Source organism: Triturus cristatus, chromosome 5_2, assembly GCF_964204655.1.
Source record: "Triturus cristatus chromosome 5_2, aTriCri1.1, whole genome shotgun sequence".
NCBI classification, from domain to species: Eukaryota; Metazoa; Chordata; class Amphibia; order Caudata; family Salamandridae; genus Triturus; species Triturus cristatus.
In genome coordinates, this window is record NC_140588.1 from 393,115,192 (window position 1) to 393,137,589 (window position 22,398).

Sequence of the window (22,398 nt, forward strand, 5' to 3'; positions counted from 1 at the left end):
AGTTGCTTTGCCACCCATTACCCCTCAATGGGGTCAATCCTTCAAAGAGGCTCCTACAATCAAGGTACCCAACAAGAATAATATCAAGATTACAAACCCGATTTCTACCCCTGCCATTCCAGAGAATTTCGGAACAGGGATACAGAACCAATGGAGATCAGTTCTCAGGTAAGAATTTTCAATTTTGGCCCTCCTCCTGAAGAAGGCAGATTGGCTCTTAGTCTAGATGCTTGGTTGTCTCTCATGTCAGATCCTTGGGTGATTCAGACTATTCAGCGTTACTGCATAGATCCATAACAGATTCCAGTACAGAGTCGCCTGCCTCATCCTCTTCATTTTCCACAGGAACAATGTCTCCTAGTTCAAGAGGAAGTGCAATCCCTTCTTTGAAAGCAAGCTTTAAAACAAACTGTGTTCGATCTCTCAGGTTTCCTCAGCACTATTTTCTTGGTCCTCAAAAAGAACAACATGTATCATCCTGTGATGAATCTGAAGGTATTCAACAAGATTGTGGTTTATCATCATTTCAAGATAGAGGCTATTCTTCATCTCAGAGACTTACTTATCAGGACGATTGGTTAGTGCGTTTAGATCTTCAAGATGCTTAATTGACAGTTCCTGTTCCCCCATCTTACAGGAAGTATCTTCAGTTTCAATGGGGCCAATCCTTTTTCTGTTTCAAAACTCTCCCTTTCGGCCTCTCTTTGGCCCCTTGGTCATTCACCAAGATTCTTAAACCAGTGGTAGCCTTTCTCTGGGCTCAGGAACTCAGACTCATCGTTTAACTTGATGACTTCTTGATTACGACGCAAGACAAATCCTGTCTCCTTGCTCATCTACATGTGTGTCAAGACCTTCTGTCAAGACTAGGTTTTCTCATCAATTTTCAAAAGTCTTCTCACGTGCCTACAAAACACCTGGAATGTCTAGGCTTCCTCAGAGACACCTCTCTGTTGTTTCTCCAACTCCCACAACAAAAGGAGGCTTTAATCAAGAAAAAGATACAACATGCCCTGTCTCTATCCCTTTGTTCCCTTAGATCTCTAGCTCGGTTGGTGCGCTTCCTGGATTCCTCCACTCAAGCCATTTTTTCCAGTCCTTTCCATTATTGGGCCGTACAAAGATTACAGATTCGTCATTTGTGCAAGGGTTTAGCTTATTCAGACCCGGTAACCCTGAATTCAGATTACAGAGTCAAACTCTTCTGATGGCTGAGTCACTTAGATGCCATCACTTAGATGCCTGGAATGGGAGAACGATTTTCTCTGCTGCCGCAGATCTTGTCTTAGAATCAGATGCAAGTCAGACAGGATGGGGCACAAGATGTGGCAACTCTCAACTGGAGGTACATGGTCTCTTCAGGCACCATCATTGCACATCAGCTGTTTAGAGATGCTTGCAGGCTACTTTGCAATCCAGACCTTTGTAAAAGACAGGGCAAAGTGCACAATCCTCTTACGAATGGACAACCTGTCGGCAATCAGGTACATAAACTGTTTTAGAGGTACAAAGTCCAAACCTCTAGCAGTTCTCACCAAGAGTCTTTGGGAATTCTGCCTCCAAAGGTAGATTTCTGTCAAAGCAGAATATCTTCCAGGTAAAATGAATGTGGTGGCCAACTGGTTCTCCAGACATCTGCATGATTCAAACGACTGGAGACTTTATCCTTTAGTGTTTAATCATCTTTCTTTAGTCTTCGAAACTATGCCAATAGACCTCTTTATTTTCTGCATCAACTCCCAACTTCCTTCTTTTTTCAGTTGGAGACCAGATCCTTTAGCTCTTGCTACAGATGCATTTCTCCAGTCATAGCCTTAGTTCCTTCTTTTTGCCTTTCCCCCCTTCCTGTTCACTGCCTGAGTCCTCGCTCAGGTTTGCAGGCAACAGTCATCTCTAGTTCGGATCACCCCCATTTGGCAGACTCATCCTTGGTATCCAACTCTGTTGGAACTATCTTTGGATTTTCCAGTTTGGATTCCTCCCTTTCCCCACTTGCTTCACAAACCTCAGGGTCTTCATCACAACCTCATTCTAGAGGGCTCCCTGTACCTGATAGCTTGGAGAATTTCAAGGATTCTTAGAGAACCCCAGGAATTTCAGAGGAAGTTAATCGGTTCACCCGATAATCCTGGTCCACTGGCACAGCAAAGGTCTACAAGTCAGCCAGGTTGGTCTGGTGCAGCTGGTGTTTGGACAGGGACTCAGATCCCCTTTTGGCTAATGTGACTTTGTTGGTTAATTTCCAGGCTTCTTTGGCTTCACAAGAGAAGGCCTATTGTAGTAGTAATACCTACAGATCAGCAATTTCTGCAGAACATGTCAGAGTAGATGGAAAACCTCCTGTTCCCAAGTATAATACTATGTGGTACGTTAATTAGGTTTTCTGTTTGTTTATTTCATGGCCTGATCATGCTGATCTATCTCTCAAACATTTATCTGCAAAGTTGACTATGCTTTTGTGTTTTGTTTCACTCAAATGTGTTTCTGATGTGGAAGCACTAGCTGTATCTTCTTTCCATTCATTTTCCTCCAGGAGTTTATTTTCAGGTTACTAGATGCACTAAAACTAACTTATTATCCTTTTTCCACCCTCTCAACCCAAGTTATGTGGTAATTGTCAGAAAACTTAAATTTCACGAACTGCAGATCTCAGAACTTCCTCCGTGTCCCAACTCCTTATTTCCTTTCAGAAATCCCACTATGAACTGTAGGACTTTCTGGGTGGGTGCGGGTTAACACGATATTCTCAGATCTGCAGATTGGTGAAACGTTACTACGTTTAGTTTTTTTTATTGTAAACAAATTTCTCATCCGGCTGAACCTGTTATATCTGTGCCTTGAACAAGCATATTATGAGCTTCCGGTCTTCTAATAAAATTGAGATTTTCATAGCCTGGTGTCTGAAAGGCTAGATTTTATTAAAGACATGGAGGCGAGTATTATCCCACCAACGTTTCATTAACCCACCCTGGTTTCTATTTTCTACAGTCCCAGTGCCTTCAACCAGTTTGACAACGCCCACTTAGCTCGCCCAGAGCTTCGCGTCCTCGTAATTTCTCCTTGCTGATTACCTTTCCTGCTTCAGGATTTCGGAGTATGCTTCCTTTTCTCCCCATGGTCAAGAAGAGAAAGAAAGGAGGAGAAAAACCAACATAGTTTCTAATAGACCATAAAAAAGAGGGTGCCCAGATACTGTTTGGACAAACGATACCAAAGTATAAATTATTTCATTTTATAGAAAATGTATTAACAAAAAAAGGAAATCAGGACAGTAATAAGATGATAATGGCGCTCAACAAGTTACACAAACAATGATGAAAATACAAACAATACAATGTGTAATCGAAAAAAGTGGCTGAGGGAAAAGTTATACAAATGAGAAGTTCAGGACAAAACCAAAAACAACACACAGCAAGAATGCGTCCTCTTCAATTAAGGCCACATGTAGGCGTCAACGGCGTTTTAACCATGATAGAATTGGATGGTCATCATCAGCAAAAAAACAATGAATATTGGAGCGTCCAAGGAAATTCAGTAAAACATCTATTCTGAGATTAGGTCGGCAGCAAGAAAATAAGTAAGTTCCATTCACTGGAGGTACAAAACTTCACTGCACAATTAAGATGCTGCGCTATCCAACATGGAGTGTGGCATACCAAGAAATGTATGTGCATGTGTCTCAATCCAAAGAAATCACAAGATACTGCCACTGAGCAGCTAATCAAATGAGTGAGCTGCTTCTTCAAATTAAGCAAGGATCCACACTAGTTTATGGCGAATCAGGGGACTTATATATATGAATACCAGTCCAAAAGGATCAGGAAAAACTACCTCCAGGCAGCTGGTCAAAATTGTAAACTGCTTTTCAATTGAGGCAAAGCTACTCGTATAATTTCAAGCAGAGTAATAAGAAATGAGGGCCATGCTGGCATTCAAGGTCCCACCTGATGGACTCACCTTCCCACTATGACAGCCTAGTTAAACCAGCATGCCGAAAAACTCCTATTCCGGACGGAGAGCAGTCGGGTGGGACCTTGAATGCCAGCATGGCCCTCATTTCTTACTACTCTGCTTGAAATTATATGATTAGCTTTGTCTCAATTGAAAAGCAGTTTACAAATTTGACCTTCTGAAGCATGGGCATGAAAAGAAACAGAAAAGTGTTGTTCTTTGACTTAGAAAGAAGAAACCTCAGGTTTTTTTAAACATAGAACTAGATTATGTGTAGGGAAAAAGAGAATATGTTAGTGTGATAAAAAAATGCATAGAATTCTCCTAGCACCCTACAATTTTACCTTCACAAGGTGTAGACCCCAACTGCTTGAAAGTTAGCCTCATCAAAAAAGTAATCTCTAAATTCAAGTTCCACAAAAGCATCATGAACGGTTTGGGGGGGAAAAGGTGTTTCATGAAAATAATTGAAAAACCAAAGGCTTACCTGATAATCTTAGGAAGTGTGAATTAGCCATCAAATATCTTTTTATCGTGTTTACATTTGGGCCTTTTTGGGTAAAGGCCAGTGCAAATTATAATCTGTCTAACTTCCACTTATAACAGATTCAAACAATCTTTGCTACAGATCGGTCAGTACAATTCTTCCATTTCAATGTATATATCATTTTGTAGACAGTCTCATTGCTATTAGGATGACATTGATAATGTTGTTAGGGACTGACTACACATCAGAGGTTCATCCTTTCAATCTCTAAACCTGGAAGTCAAGGGTTTCAGATGAAAAGCTTTGTCTGTTTTTTGTGTTGCATTTTCACCCTAAGTGGGAAGGGTATGCATGCCCAGACGTGAATCCCGTGCTCACTACGCCACTAGAGTCAAGCTATCCTGGCTGATGAGGGCTGAAAGCCTGAAACCGGTCCTAGGATGCTTGATTCCTGTCCAGGGAAGACATGGCCTGGCAGTTCGGTCTGGACTGTTCCCATGAGGCACAGGGTCAAGAATGATTTGCATATGGCTATGTCTGAACTGGGGTGGCGTGGTCAGCAAAATAACGATGGATTAAACCCAGATCTGTGACTGGGGGTGAATGTTTGACAATGTTCAACATTCCGTCCATCATCTTTTTGTGTTGCTGTTTTTCTGGGGCAACAGATTTTCTTTAGAGGCAGTCTCCATGATGAGCACTCAGTGAGCTAAAAAAAATATAGCTCAATATACCACGTACTGGTTTTCCAATCACAGTTACTAAAATATTTTCTGCTTTTTCTTTCCTAATTTTACGTGGAACTATTTACATCACTGAGATCAGATGGAATGTGTACTGCAGGTTGAAGTCTCACAGTGGTGAAATTCACTTCATTATAACTCTGGACAACTGAATGGGGAAAACACTTCCATACGTCCTATTTTGTCTGGTTCCAAAAAAGGGCCTTTTCTGGTCCTCCCACAACCATGAAAATGCTATGGATTACTATCAAGTCTACACCCCACTAATGGTCTGCTTTTGTTTTGCCCGCTTCAATAAGATGATTTACTGCCAAATGAACCTCCTTCTTCAGGGTCCACATAATTATCCTTACTTTTATGCAGTTTTTTCTTAATGTTACCCCTCACGCTCATTTGTATAGGGCATAGAAGAGTCATAGGCAGTCTCACTGATACAACTGCAAAGTCAAAATGCTCCTCACCAACAACTAATCTGATTTTTCCTCTGGCATAGTTTGATTATTTGAATATGAATGTGGGCAAACTGCAGGCCAGACAGTACTTCCAATGCGTACACTAAAGGTTGAAGGATCTGTAAAAGATTTGCAGTTTTAAACTTCGTGTTCTGTTCAGTATATTCCTGAAACAAAAGGTACAGAATTGGTCTCAGACCTTTCCTGTCCACAGAACTGGGAAGTACCTTGAACAACATCCTATTCAAATCCTAGCAAATGGTACACTTTCTATTTCACCTCTTGAGAGCAGCAATCATATATTGTTCATCAAAATATTTATAGGGCAGGAGACAAAGGAAAAGGAAAGACAAGTATTGTTTTTAGGACGAATGAAAGGGTATACTCTCACTTTTGTTAGTCTGCAGGACTCACCAGTTTGATATATATCCTTATATTTCACCACAAATCACACTGCATTTTCCCTCACAGGCATGTTGTGCACTTAAAGCCCAATCTAGAGATGCTTTGGAGTTTTTGGATTGGAAGACAAAGAGGTCTGTTGTTGCTGCCTGCTTTTTAGAACTGCCACTGGTTCTAGATTGGTGAAGATATTGTTGCTGTTGGGTCAGAAACCAAGGTAGTTGTTTGTGACACTGTCTGGCAAAAGTGGGGAAAACCTCGAGAACACACACAAATTCTCTAAATACAAAACCACTTTCTGGTCAAGGAGCAACTCACCATTAAAGTGTATGTCCATCAGGATTGCTCTGTCACTGTACTGAATGAACAGCCTAATCACAGAATTGTGTGGTCATTTACAAGTGGCAACAATGAACAGTGCACATGTCCTGGGAAGTTGTTGGTAACCATCATCTCCATCATCTAAAGCATATAAGAAAGTCTTGTGGGAAGGCATGAAGCATTTATTGTCCAAAGAGTCAAGCTTATCTAAAGCAAAACATTTATTTCCATAGCACAGACTTTCTCCAATTCCCTCTCCACTGGTTCAGGATTAAACACTTTTAGCTGAGAAAACCTTGACAATCAGGCAGCTAGATGTGATGCACTCCAGCAAAATGTGTGAGTACGATGAATGCATTGTGTGCCTGCGTGCTTTCTGTCTGAGCATGGCTGTCTTTGAATTAATTTCTTCCTTTTAAAAAAGAAACTTTATTACATTTATCCCCCCTTTAGTTCCCCATACAATAGCAGCAAGTGTACATAAATGAGTTACATGAAAGTACATGAAGATAACCAAGATGGATAAAATTCAATAAAAGAGCAGCACAGATTCATAATTCATTCCTACTTAAAGACAAGCACAGCTTATAACATGATCTCAGCAATGATACTTATTGAAACATAGCCAGCTAGGTCGTGAGCGCCCCCATATCATCCTCCCTTTGCTTTTAGCCCGCTTTCCTTTGAACGCATACAGTGAATTTTCAAAAAAGTAAACATTCAAGAAACGCCCTTTCCATTGCTGAAAAGTTGGAGGTAGACGGTCGAGCCAGGATGAGGAGATGCACATCCTAAAAACCGTCATTGCTATAAAAATCATTTCACATCCAGGCCCAGCTAGTGACTCGTTCACCCCCAACAACATAAGCTGGGGGAATGGAGCGATAGTAATCTTCCCCTAAAAAGCCTGCGATTTCCAAATCCAAGTGATTTTAAGCAGGGACAGGAGTAAACATATGAATCATCTCCGCCTCAATAGCATGGCATCTAGGACAGCGAGTCCCTGCTACACCGCCCCATTTCGCAATCTTTGCTGGAGTTATATATAGGTCAAACAGCGTTTTGTAATGTTGTGACTGTAAGTTCGAGGCACACAAGATTGTCCCTCCCATTTCAAGTGATTTCAGAAACCTGAATCCACCAACTCAAGCCTATCCCGCCATTTTCCATTATGCTTATCCAAGTCATCTGGGACACGTTCCAGCAAACAGCCATACAACTGCGAGATAGAGAGGCGAGTGCTTTTAACCAATATTTCCAAGAGGGGGATTTGATCAAAGCCCACTGCCCCCCCCCAGCCTTTCTGGCAAGAAAATCCCACAGCTGAAGATATTAAAAAAAATCCTGAGGCCCAGCATTAAATCTTCTGCAGACCACCTCAAAGGGGGCAAGAAGATTCCCTACGAGGAGATCTCCAATCCTGCCACATCCCCCACGTCCCCACCTAACTAGACAATTATCGTGAAATATGCTGGGCAGTTGTTCATTTCTGAGCAAGGGGGTGTAGCTGCTATATCTAACCACCCCCAATTTCTTCGGAACACTTGCCCAGTTTCAAAATGCGGCAAGTAGAGCCTTAAAGCGGTCCGGTTAAAATAGTTTGGTTCAAAGAACTTCAGTAGGCAGCCGTGGGCTGAGCTGCCAATCAAAACTCATATATGGAGGGTACATAACATGTTGCCACACTCTCCATTACACGGCAATTAAATAATATACTGTAACATTGCAGAGCTGCAGCTAAATAATATAATCTGAAATTGTGGAGCACCCACCCCCCCATCTCAAGGTGAGCACATACAAATGTTAGCCCTCCTAGTCCTCCCATAAAACCCAGATTAAATTTACCACTAATCTATCTATTTTTTTAAACCATTCATTATTAACCTCCAATGGGACGGTGCAAAAACATATAGCAATTTAGAAAGAAATATCATTTTAACCAGGTTACATCTCCCCATTATAGAGAGTTTCAAATTATCTCACTGTGTGAAGTCCTTCTTAGTTTTCTCTAGATAGGTGTTAGATTATGATCGATTATACGCTCCACTGTAATACATATTCCTAAACATGTAGCTTCATAAGTGATCCTGCTATCGGCGACTAGGGCATGTCTGATGATCAATACTTAGGGTTTGGCCTTATTTTGCAAAAACCCTGATTGACTCCCGAAGTCTTCTGCAATCTCTTCAACAGTGCGAAGCGCCCTATCCGGATCACTGATAATTATGGCCACATCATAAGCGTAGGCCAGGACATTTGTATCCCAACCCTGCAAACTGACGGACAAAGTGTCTGAAGAAGATTCCAGCCTCCTGAGAAAGTGGTCAATAAATAGTGCAAATAACAAGGGGGAGATGGGGCAGCCCTGTATCGTACCCCTTTCTATCAAGAAGGGCTTTGATTCATGCCCCATTTTTTGCAGGTGGGCTATAGGTGTATTATACATTACACGTTTTGCAGTAACAAAGTCCACCCCAAGACATTTACTTCCAGGGCCTGCCACCAAAAACCCCACGACACTCTGTCGAAGGCTTTTTCGGTGTCGAGGAAGGCCACCCCCATAGGCTTTGCAAGGACTTCCATTGCATCGAATAAAGAGATAACCCTCTGGACATGATCAGAGGTCCCTCTACCGGGGATGATCGCATGCTGCTGATCCGACACCAGTCACTGTATAAAACCCGCTAGCCGGCTGGCAAATTTTTCGAGTAGACCTTCACATGGCTATTAAGTAGTGTGTTTGGTCTGTACGAACCCAGAGATGTAGGGTCCTTACCTTTAAAAAAAATTATATTTGCAATGCTCCATGACCTGGGGGGGTGGCGGGGAGGCAGCCCCAGCTCTAGCTTCGATAAATAGACTCAACAGTTCCTGGTGAATTTCTGCATAGAACACCTTATAAAACTCAAGGGGGATGGAATCTGCCCCGATTGCTTTCCCTGATGGAAGGGCATAAAGAGCCGCCTGTAGTTCTTTGGGTAGTATACCAAAAGTGATCTGTCCTCATCGGTGATTTTGCTTGTTTGCCCAGGATTGCCAATATATTGTGCCATGGGGCCACAGTCGGTATCAGCTTTCTAAAGATGTGCAAAAAAAACCCTGAAGGCCTCTCTAACCATACCAGGATCCGTAACCAAGCTACCTTGCATGTTCCTTATTTTGTTAATACAGCCGGCCACTCCCTGTTACCGTGCTCCGACTGCGAGAAAGCGCCCCATTCGCTCACTATACTCATAGCGATCCTGACCTTTGGCCAGATATTTCCCAGCTACTTTCTCGGCAAAGAATTCATTTAGGCGAGTCTTGGTAGCAGGTATCAGGTTGAGCACGGGTGCAAGATCCTTCCCAATTTCTACAGCACTAACTAATTCTGCCTCCAGGTAACTCCCTCTTCTGTTTAGTAATACAAAAGCACAAGGTTTCCCCTCTCACCCCCCCTTTGAATGAGTCCCAAACCCTTCCCGAAGAAGAGCTCCCTTTATTCAAAAAAAAAAAAAAAAAAAAAAAAAAAAAAAGGATCCAAGCCTTCATATGTCTGACATAATCAGGATCCGACAATCCTCGCTCAAAGGTCCATTTTCTATGTGTACAACAAAGCCCTGCTATAGAGAGCTCGAGAATGATTGGATTATGATCAGACACCACGAACAGTTCAACCTGGGCCTCAGTAACCAATGCAGGTGATACAAAAAAATTGTCCAGCCTGGCAAGCTTGCCGTGGGGGGCTGAGTAATAAGTATATCCTGGATCTAGGGCCTTCAGAGAGGCCCAAATATCAATCAGCCCTAAGTCCTTCTGCAGATACCGCTGGGATCTAAATGATTGCGGCTTGTGCCCAGCATAGCTTTCTTCTCTACCACAAAGCCGCCCTCTTGAGCCATTTAAATTGAAATCCCCACAGACTATAAATGAATCGGGCCAAGATGAGAACTCGGCTGCCAAAAAGTTAAACAGACGGTCATCTAATACTGAGGCATAAATTGAGCACAAAGTGAAAGACCCACTGCCCAATTTGCACTCCACTATTGCCCATCTTCCCAACTTATCGGCTGCCTCACATCCAGGGGTAACAGTATTTCCTTTCACTAGAATAGCAACCCCCTTAGACCTAGTATCCTGTGTCATATGGCAGACCACCTTCAATCCTAAAGAGCACAGCATAGCGCTATCCTTACTGGCAGTGTGGGTCTCCTGCAAACAGTATACATCTGCTCTTAAACATTTTAGGCCCTCTTGTACCCGTCTCCTTTTCCCTTTATCATTTAACCTGCAGATGTTAATGGAGACAATGCGCAGTCACCGATAGGGACTGTCGTAACCATCCGCGTATACCACCCAAATGTGACAGATATCATATTGCTGCTCCATCTTGTATATTGAGCGGAGTCTAACTTGCATTTGACTCTTGAAACCTTATTCTCCTGACTATACTCGTATTCACAGTGCCGCTGTTATTTGATAAAGAAAAATACATAATCAGACTTATAACCACTTGCTGTGTATTACTTATCACACCATCAAACAACCGACTCCCTCCACCTTCATCTCCCTGCCAAGCCCTGAAATCCCCAAAACCCCCAGACCTTTGAGACCCCCCAACCCCTCGCGCCACCCCCCCAGTACTGAAAGCAGCCAGACCAAACGGGTCTGTGTGATGGAGACCGGTGGCCAGCACCACGGGGCTCTCCCCCGACCCCTCTCAGGTATAACCCCCCGCTCCCACCAAAAGAAGTGCCATAAGGAAAACAAGCATTTGCAATGCAATAGGCCTCGCATTAGTAAAAGTTTGAGCTTTTGGCGTTGCAAATAATAATGCAACACCAATAGCTCTAATTTTTAGTAATGCGAGGCCTATTGCCAACAGACAGCTACACAAAAATAACGATCAACACAAAAATCACTCTCAAAAGAAAGCAACAAGCTCAAGACTCCAATGCCAACCAATGGATTTGCTCATCACAAAATCGACACCCGAGGTTCCGTGCCTTTAAATGCTCGGTGTCTACACAGCGAGGCAATGTCTTACCGGGGAAACGCAGGCTAGTTTCTGTTCTTGCTGGATAACCCAATGAGCTTCACAAAATCGACACCCGAGGTTCCGTGCCTTTAAATGCTCGGTGGCTCCAGTACGCTACTCTGCTGACACATAATACACACACTTGAAAGTGGCTCTATTTACATAGCGAGGCAAAGTCTTTGCAACAAAGCCCACGCTTGTACATATTATCGCGCAAGGCCTTGTGGAAATCAATCAGAGCGTCTGATGTAGGGGAATGAAAGTCAAGGCGAACGGCGTTGGTTGGAACTTTAAATCACAGCAACATGTTCACCGCTGTGCAGGAGGCTTGTGAGAGGTGCGAATCGAAACTAGTAGTGCGCGCGCACCACAGAGGAGCGGGGGCAAGCGAGTGCGGCAGCAAAGCGAACACGCATAATTAAAAGCAGATGCTGCTGCGTGTAACAGACACCAGTGGGAAGTGGGTGGAGCAAAGGCGGGACATGCGCCCGCCTTTGCCCAATTGCGTGCAGTATTTTTTTTTAAAAACGCATGCAAAAGCCAATTGCACCTGACAAAAGCACATGCACAAGCGTGTGGTCAGCTTTCTGAAGCCCCTACATGAGGTCTCGCGCTGCGCGAGCAGTGCTGTGCACTGCAACGCTAGGCGCCAGACCTAAAAAGGAGGAGAGCAATAGGAAGATAGGAAAAGATCGCTAATATTAAGGTTAATCAAGCCAATTAATGAAGAGGGCCTCATAGCTATATATTGCTTCTGTCCGCCAGGACCTGACCCAAATATTCTTTTGCTTGAATTTCAGCTGCAAAATATTTAACAGACCCCTTGACAATAGTTTTCAGTCTGGCAGGTGCCAGCATATATACTTCAAAGCCAGCTTCCTGAAATGGTTTTATCACCTGTCGCAGGCGCCACCTGCGTTCCACAGTTGTAGGGCAAAAGTCAGGGCGTACGGAGTAAGAGGATTATAGGTATGTCTGTCTTGCATCCAGGCGAGCTTTCTCAATGATGGCCTGGCGGAGCAGGAAGTTGCCAAAACATACTAAAATAGCCCTCGGTTGTCTTTAATCTCTACTAGCCTGGGATGGCTTATTCCGGGCCGCCGGAAACCGAAGTACTCTTTGGACTTCTGATGCCCAGTCCCATTCTGAGAGTTCAGGGAAGGCATTCTTCAAGAGATCCAGCATAAAGGATGTTGGCCCCCTCAAGGCCTTCATCAATCCCAAAAAAGCGAAGATTATTCCTACGCTGTCGGTTTTCCATGTCCTCTAGCTCCCACGGCACGTCGATTAATTGGGCATCATGCGATTTGGCTTGCTCCTTAACCGCTGTGAGATCTGCCTCCAAAGCTGTAGTCCTATCCTCGATGCAGCTAAGATGCCCACGGAGTATGCCTTCCCCACCTTCCGAATGACGCCTTCCAGCTTTTTCGTGGCCTGCCTTGCCCTTTTGCCATCCGCCCGTGTCTCAGCCTGATGCTCTTTAATAGACTCCAAGATTAAAAGCCTAACTCTGGATTTAGAGACATGCTCACTGCCGTCTGTACAGTGGATGAGGCGGTTTCATTTAGGGTAGGTGCTTCCTCTGGGGTCCCGAGTATTTTTGTATGAGACAAATTCCATTTCAGACTACTGCCAACTGAGTCTCTCGCTCTCCTCCTCCGGGATTCTGTATTGCCTTTAAGGGCCTTCTGATGCTTTGAGCGCTTAAGCACTGTCTCAGGAGCTTCCAGTGTACTGGATCCAGAGGTTGAGGAGTTAGTGCCACTGCTGTAATATGAGTTAGTGGCCTCTGAATAAAAACCATTTGTGAAAGAAGAATTTGTCCGCCCTGGCCATTGTGAGATCTGCAGCCGCCATCGATGCGCTCTGATCTGTATTGTTATCCTTGCTACGCCCGTCCTCCCCAAGAGTGGCAGACTGAGGAGCAGGGTTAGCTTTAGCAGCTTTGTTAGAACAGGCCTGGCCCACCACTATGGAGTTGCTCGGGGGAACACCCCTCTCATCAAGCTCAGAATGTAAGGGTGTAAGGATTGTTCGGATGGCAATGGGTGCAATCCATAAGAGCTGGCCAAATCTATATCTGCAGCAAGTGGTGCTGAGGGTCCCCCAACCCATCCATCGGGCATCGAGATGACACTAGGGTCTAGCTCACACCGTTTCTCTGTGGCGCCCAGGTGACTTGAACCCCCACCAAGGCTTTTAGTGGTAAAAAAATCCATTATTAAAGGCTGTGGCTGGAGCAGAGCATCATTCGAGGGTCCTGCAGTTTCCTCCTCAAAGATCGAACCTGTCCCGGTATTTTTAATAATTGCTTGGTTCTTCCTTTTACCTGCTCTCATGCTCTCTGGCCTACTGTTACCCAGGTGAGAGTCAGTCGGCTTACCTGACCCCACGCTGGCCTGATCCAATGGAGAGTCCTGTCTTGGGCCCAGTGTGCGAGCAGCAAGTCTTGCAGATGAGGAAAGCACTTCCCCCTTGTCCTTCCGGTGCTTCGTGGTCTTTGAGGGCATGTCAGCAGACATAAGCACCCAAACAGTGCCGGTGTTGGAGCAAGCTGCCAATACTGTAATTCTTTTGGTGAGCCCCGCCCACCAGCAGAGAGCACTGCAGCACTTCCGCGAAAAGCGCTCCAGCAACAAGGAAAACCAGCACGCAAACCCGCTCGCAGAGTCCCCCGAAGCCAGAAGTCTGATCTGCATAACGCATCGGCCCGCAGGAAGGAGGGCGATTCTAAGCCAAAACACTCAGCTCTGGTAACCGCGCAATTTTATTTCTGGAGGTGATGCGTGCAGATTCAAGGCTGCAGTCGAAATTGTGCTATGAAGCACTTGCTGGGAGCTACTGTTGTAAAACATTTTCAGATGCCGAACGAAGTCTGGCAATTTTTCAAAGAGGAGTCATCAGAAGAAAAAAGTATTCATTAGAAAGCTAATTTTACACACAAAATGTAAAGCATTATTTGCTAGTGAACATTATGCCCCCTTGGTAAAGAAATGCATTTTATAGGAAGTATAAAACCCTTTTCTATTGACAATTATAGTATGACAGTAAAGCACAGTTGAAGTTAGCGAAAGCAAGTGGAATTATTAGCGAAAGTACACTCATTAAGGTGATCTAATGAGAGGGCTTATGGACCTAGTGATATCCAAAACTAAGTAAAGGTGGAGGGACAGATGATGCAAATGTGAATGTCAACATGGGATTTTCCAACATTTCGGGCACCGTTTGGTTTGGTCACACATTATTAGTAGTTATGTCTATGCTTCAAAACTGTACAACTGTATTTAGACATGATCTTTTTTTATGTTTGATAAATTGTAGAAAATTCCAAATCTGGCTATCCCCCTGAACCATATTTTGAGACATTATGCTCTTTTATCTGATGAAGAAAATCCTGACTAGCAATATGCACACTGGTTAAACTGTAGAACATCTGTCCCCACATAGAAGTGAAGTAGTTCATGCATACATCAACATCTACGTCTCTCAAAAACCAAGCCCCTGTATATGAAGCATATTTAGTCCTGTTCAGATTTGGGCTTTTTCTACCAGTTTATAGGAAGAAATAATGATGAAGGAAAATAGTCAAGGTAATGTGTGTCCAATGGTGGAATGAGTGCCATAAACAGACTTCAGATTTCTTTACCTGGATGTGAACAGTTGTCACTGAACAGAAATGGTACTGTATGTGAAGCACAGTCGACCCAATGACCCAAAATAAAAAAACGGTTGCAAATGGACTTAATTTGCAAGGTAGAAGGTCGTGGCTTACCCAAATAAAGTCTCCATGTTTCTCTTTTCCTCAGTTGTTGTCATGCTTGGCTTCTTGGAGAGTGATTTCCCAAAGTCAGCATCGTCAATGTCATCCCAGCTGTCCTTTGTATTAAAAACAGATTGTCCCCATCTTCTTCTGCCGACTTTGACAGCCCCTGCAGCATTTGCAGGTCCTGCAAATGGTTGTTTCTGTGATGGAAAGAAGGAACAATAAATCAATATTTATTCTGCTTTTGGATTGGAAATAACATTAATTGGCAGAGTGCTAGCAGTACAAAAGGAACTTCACAATTAGCATGGATTTTGAAGAGTTAAGCCATGCTTTGCCCTTGGAAATGAATGCATCCAGCACTCCCAGAGTGGTGCAAACTATATAAAATGCCCTAGAAATGTGGGTGTCATCAGTAGTCCGGGTGCCTGGTGGGCATATTCAGATGCCGTTCTCAAATGTAGCACAAATAGAATACATGTAGTATTATCTATTGATCAGAACATTTTGGAATACAATAGCTAATAAACAGAGGGTTGTGCATTTTATAAAATGTAAGCTAACAGGATAAAAATACCAATTAGCATGGGGACTCGGGCAATTCATGAGATTATACAAGAGAATATACCACACATGACAGCAAACAGGTCTCTCAAATTGGTTATTTTTCTTGGTTTCTTTCAGAATCTTTCTCATAAACCATAAGTTTGAACAAAAGCATGCAAATAAAAAGCAATTGTCATGGTACAATAAACAGCAGTCGTCTACAGTTCGGTTTCCACTTCATCCATTTGTGGTAATTTTGTTTCATGGATGAACTGAATTATATTTATATTTAATATGTATTGGTAGTTAACACCATCATATATCCATAAAAACGAACTGACAGCTGACAAAAAGACTTTAAGACATAGAGAATAATTAAACGATGTTTACAATTCAATCAATAACATTTTTTTCAAAGTTTATTAATAATCAGTATATTGTCACCACCAGAATTGGCCATGAGCTCTTGTAAAACAGCACAATCATACAACGTGATATAAATTCAGGGATTAGCATATGATTGTTTAAATTACTTACATTTAGGGCCTGATTCCGATTTGGGTTGGAATGGCTCCGAATCGGATTTGGTTTTACCTAAACCGATCAAGAGGCCTTGTTTCCGACCGGTTCGTTCCCAATTCCGAACAACCAAGTACGATGCCTGGAAACCATTAGCGCTGAACAAATTGTTTCCGGAAGGCATACGGAGAGATAGAGCCCTCCGGAGCCAAATCGTACAGCTCTATGGAGTAGGTTTTCCAAGCGAGCAAGTACGATGAACGATTCGGACATTACGATTCGTTTTGCCCGGATCGAAAATACTGCCGGAATCGGTCTTTGCGGGCCCGTAGCAGGCCCCCCTTCACCCGGGACCCTCCAACTCGTGCCCTTGGAGGTACCCATAGGTCCCCCCTTTCAGACCATGCACAGTGTGGCCAAGGGGTGACCGCCACAGGGTGCACGATGATCCCCCAACCACTCCTTTTGTCAATGGGAGCCTGTGTACGCGTTTGAAACACTGGCTCCCATTGAAGTCAATGGGAGTCTAACCGAATCGTATCCGGATGCATTCAAAAGTATCGTACTTATTCAGTCGGACTTCCCTGGCACGAGTCGTATGGAAAGCATACCGTAGACGAGTCGTTCGGTTTGCTTTCTGAACGAGGTCCGAATTGGGCCCTTAGTATTTTTACTTTTGTAGTTATTAGTCTCACATTATTTGAAGCACATTTTCACCTCTCTGCTCATTCAGAGCAACACCACTGTTTTGCTGCACAAGTCCTAAGGTCGCTTCGTTTATTTGATTAGTTATACCGGAATTGGTGCATGGCCGCTCTATTTTATCCTCAAATACATCTTTCTCAAGAAAACCTGCCTTGAGTTGAGATAAAGAATAAATATCTTGCCATACCATCTCCTAAACGTCTTCCCAATATGATTGGCATACATGAGTGCTGTTAATCTATCTTTCCAGAGAGTTTCGTTAAAATAGGGCCAGACAGATTTTTCCTTCAGTAATTGCAACCTATTTTCAATCCAAGTCATTGTAAATGTCAGTGATTAACACACAGCGTGCTTTTTAAACACTAAGTGGCTGCCAATAAAAAGCAAGTAAAAATGAAAACATGATCTATTCAAATATTATAACTTTTTCTGAAAATGTTATCCTAAAAATATAATTTATGCACCAGCCCCCTCTGCAGCATCAAAACAGCCAGAGGCGTGAAATGTCTGCTACCATGTTATCCATCCTCCAATACCTGAAAAGCTTCAGAGAGGAAATGCGATCTACAAACTGCTATTGAACAGACTGGAAAGGGGGTAGAGGGAAATGATATTTTTATTCTAGGAATTTCTTTTGGTTTCTGTAAACTGGCAAGTATCATTAGCAAGGACCTGACTGACCACCGACTTTCTAAAATAATCTGGCCATCTGATTTCAAACAGGTTTTTGAAAAGCGAAAACTATCTGAGTCTACAGCTAACGAGGCATCGGAATATGGCACTCAGATAATTTTACTTCACCAAGAACTGTATAAAATGTTCGGTGCTCCAGGCAAAACCAGATTTAGCTGCATTTTCTTGGCTATTTTCGTGACATTTGGTGCTACTTACTGGCTGCCATAAGGCAGCAACATTGCTAAGACCTAAGGGTGTGCTGGACCTGAACCTGGCATCTTTAACAAATAGCTATTGAAATAGTATTTTCTGGTATTTCTTAGTTTCATCAAGCTACTAGTTCCTCTTTAAAGTACTACATTCCACTTTTAAAATGTTCGTAATCGGATCATCAAGTTAGAAAGGCAGGCACATTCAAATGAGATGACATTATCGAAGATTCTCACTTTCTCCTTGAAGAGATATCAAAACAGTGCTCAACACAGCACCACTGAAGCATGGAGAACAAAATGCAGAATCCTTAATTTAGCTCTTTCTGCCACAAACACTGCCTTGGCCGCAGCACCAGATCTGTTCTTGCTCATTATGCACAAATCAGATAGCAGATAAACTCCCACTAGCTTGGCAAAGCATCACACACACTGAAAACACAAGAGAAGATCTTGCAAAGACAAAAAGTATAATGTCAGTTAACAACCCACTCTAGCATGTGCAGATCAGGGCTTTCTCATTTTTACTTTTTCCACTTTAAGTAATGGCCTAAAAATCTTAGTGTGCAAAGTGGTTTTGGCTAAAACAAAAAAAGGCAGGACTGGTTAAATGTGTCGCACGTGGAAGTGGACACCAAAGCAGGGCACAGCTTCACTATACATGTGAAGGTATCATAAGTGCTGCCGGTTTGGGAAAAGCTAAAGGGGAGATTTAGAGAATAAAATGGGAAAAATTACATTCTCCATTATCTTGCACTGGAGTCAAAGAGGATTTAAGAGGGAGAAAACTAAAATAACATTTATTAGACTAAATAACGTGGACTCTTCCACCTAAATTGGAATAATGGCCTTTATTATGCGCCATATAATCCGAGCGCTAGTAAAGCCAGTAAAAAAGAGAAGGCTTCTAATCCGTTTAGGAAAATAAGAAGTAAAGGGATGTTTAAATTACTTATCAAACAAAATTAGGGATGGTGCACATAACAAACAAACAAACAAACAAACAAACAAACAAACAAACAAACAAACAAACAAACAAACAAACAAACAAACAAACACACACACACAAACACACACACCCACACACACACACACACACACACCTACCTACCTACCTACCTCTCAGAGGAATTGCTATGGAGCTTTCAGACAGCAGGATTTCACAGAGTACAGTGGGTGGAAAGTAATACTGGACGTGCCTAGCTTCAGAAGAGCCTAGATTAGATATACATTTTCATTTAATTTTCATTCCGCCACCACTCAACCAGCCAAATTGGGCATTAATGAGTCTGGGTAAGTTCCCTAATACTAAAGTAAAAAAGAAAAGATAAATAAAGGTCCATGAAACACCAATTTTCTCTGTCCTGCTCATCCTTTCTGTATCCTCTGCACCTCTACTCTGTCAATAACCCTTCCCCTGTTACCTTATCCATATGTCCGGCACTCTAGCTTCTCCTTTCCCTGAATCAACAGTCTACACTCACAGAGCTCCTTAGAACTTTTCTGGGCTACATTTCTCCCATGCACCGCTCATTAGTCTATATCCCCAAAACAGTTCAGTCTAAATCTATTGAAGGGCCTTCCTGCAGCTAATTCCACCTCTTCTCTCCCCTCCCACGCAACCCATTCTTGCAACTTCACTTCACCATGTGTGTACTTATTCCACTGTATATTTCCCCTACACATCTCCTTAGCTGGTCTTACAACATCCCCATCTGTTGTGAGACAGAATGTGAGGTCCTGCCAGGTATGTCACCAAGGTAATTATACTATGGCTGTTCCCATGTGGGGCATTTTGAAGCATGGACCCCAGCTAATATACCCCCAGACACCTTTGTGATGGCCCCGAGTGCGCACACATACATGCATACATACATAGTCCTTTTTAGGTCTCGTCTGAACCAGCGCATGCGGTGCTCTGCGAGGCATGTAGTAGGTGGGTTTTCCAAGTGCTGCCACAGTCTTTTGGTGGCCTAAAGCTTGCGTGCACGTGAGCATGCACGCACGCAGCCACCATCTGTCTTTCCTCCATTGATCGTGATCACTTTCACTTTCGCGGGCCGCGCGGCCGTGTCACTTTCACGGCCGCGCGGCCAATGCTTGTTTCCTTTGCGTACTTTTGCATAATTGCGGCACCCACGCTTTACTTTTAGAATTGAAAGTAAAGTGCGGGTGCCGCGATTGCTGCAAAAGTAATGAAATAGAAAAAAACATCTATTTCTTTACTTTTGCCATGACACCCATATCTTGCCCATGCTGGATTGAGCCAAGCATCCCTATTTACATGGCAACTGATTTTTAAATATCTGTGGCAATAATCTATTTCAACTCTATGATTCATAGTAAACTCATACCTCTCAATAAATGAAGGTAAGGAAACAAAGGTATCATTTATCTCAGCCTTTCTGTGCATGAATATATGGATATACTCCACCAGTTGATCAGTTATGAACCTTCCATTTAAGAAAGTTAATATGACGATAAGTTGGCAATCCAGTAGAGTAACCTTTAATTTCTCCCCTCTCTGGACAGGCGCTAAAGTGGAAGAAATTTAACAACAGTTGTTTTGTTCGGAGATATTATTATTTATTATTATTATTATCTAGACCACTAACAGCAAAGTATAGTTTAAAATCCTTGGTAATAATAAATGTGGTGCAGGAATATTCTAAATGCAGTGCATCTAGGCAGTGGATTAGATATTCTATGTGCTTTTTTTTCGATCCACTGTGGAGTATAGATGTTTACTAAAGTTACAGAAAGGATGGTATTTTTTTTCCAGCGAGCTGCACTTATCAATTTTTAGAGCAAGGATGCAAGGATAACTCCGGTCCAGTTTTATGGTTATAAAATGAAAATGTGAGGAAAGGTGTATAGCGAGACCACTGAATAGTTGGCTGCGAGTAGCTTTCTTTATTGCTGGAACTCCAAATTTCACAAAACCTGGGATAATGACACTGAGTGCCCATATTGTAGGAAACCCTGCAGCATTGATAACGCTGGATCTTAATGCAGCCTTTGATACTGTGTCCTACAGCCTTCTGCTCGAATGGTTGCGGAACCACGGAGCTAAAGCCTTAAGGTGGGTAGCATCTTTTGTAAGGAATCGCACTTTCCAGGTGGCTCAAAAACCTTTTCTATCTGGGGTTCTCCCACTGTATCAGGGGGTGCCACAGGGCTCAGCGTTCAGCCCCACGTTATTCAATCTGCACATGAGCCCCCAAGCTGATAGCATCGAGCGGTATAGCTTTAAGATTGTGTCATACGCCGATGATACGCAGATTACCATAACCCTGTCTCAGGATGAAAGGGGCACTGCCAGCTCTACCGAAATGCTGTTCGTCAGAATTGGCTGAGTGGATGAACCATAGCGGCCTCAAACTAAATGCCGGAAAAACTGAGGTAGTTATCCAATGGAAGCAACCATCAATCTGGTCCTCTGCATTGTGGCCAGATTCACTTTGGCCACTTCCTGATCTTAAGCCAAAAGTTAAGAATCTCGGAATTTGGTTTGATGCAAGACTCACGTTCGACAGTCAGATCACCAGCCTAGTGGGGAAATGTTGTGGGATTCTCAAAACCATGAAAAAGATCTTATTGTTCCTACCAGAAGCCGCCAGGAAGTCAGTAGTCCAGGCCCTAGTAATGTCCAGATCGGACTGCTGCAACGTGCTGTATCTGAGAGTATCACAATTTAGATTGCGGAGACTACAGAGGGTGCAGAATGCAGTATCTCGTCTGCTGGTTAACCTCCAGAGGTGATCGCCTATAGACCCAGCTCTTGCTAAATCGCACTGGCTGCCACTGTGCAAGAGAGGGTTGTTTAAAGCCACATTACTGTCACAGAATCCTGAATGTAAAAAGGGCCTCGTATTTTCACTCTCTTGTAAAATCCTATTTTCCCAACAAACGTCTGAGGCCTGCAGGGGCCTCACTAGCCACTATTACCACTGTGAAAAGAGTATGCATAGGAGGATGCTCTTTTAGGTTGCTGGCCTCCAAAAAGTGGAATGTCCTGCCTTTGGCTCTCAGACAGGAAGGTAAAGAATTGGCCATTTGTAAGATACTAAAAACCTGGCTTTTTAGACAGACCTAAGGACCATTTTTGGAGAGTGCTTGAAAGGTGCTGTGCCTGAGATTAAAATCTTGGCGTGGGGACACTTCAGTTGAAGTAACCATGCGCTCTATAAATATTTTATTATTATTATTATCTTCTCCTGGAGACACAAACCATTATGTTTACTAGTGTATAAACTTCACCCAAGATTTTCCTACAGCTCACTTACATTCCAAAAACAAACTAAAAGACAATTACCATTTGTTTTTCCAGAACGTCATTTGTTTCTTGATTTTAGCTCAGTCCCATGGTTGTCCAAAGCAGGTAGTATACCAGTTTCCACTCCATTGGTTATTATGGTGCCAACCAACCCCAATCTAGTATTTCAGAGGATTTTGATTCTGATATTTGAGACAACTGTTTCTTCCAGCCTGCGAGAGCATCCACACCACCTTAATGTCTTAACCACCGTTTCCACCATCCCACTCTTGAGCTTTCTTAAATGCAAACCCAGTACGGAAAATCCTCTCCAATGATTTTATTCTGTTATA

The 22,398-nt window shown here is 43.0% G+C and overlaps 1 protein-coding gene across 6 annotated transcripts in view; it reads right to left on the reverse strand.

Moving 5' to 3' along the window:
- Positions 1 to 22,398, reverse strand: part of MAK (male germ cell associated kinase) — a 553,788-nt gene that overhangs the window by 218,174 nt on the left and 313,216 nt on the right. For all 6 annotated transcript variants that reach the window (XM_085607273.1, XM_085607269.1, XM_085607275.1 and 3 more), the window contains exon 10: positions 15,146 to 15,336. In XM_085607273.1, the coding sequence (XP_085463399.1) occupies positions 15,146 to 15,336 (191 nt within the window). The remainder of the gene's footprint in view (positions 1 to 15,145; positions 15,337 to 22,398) is intronic.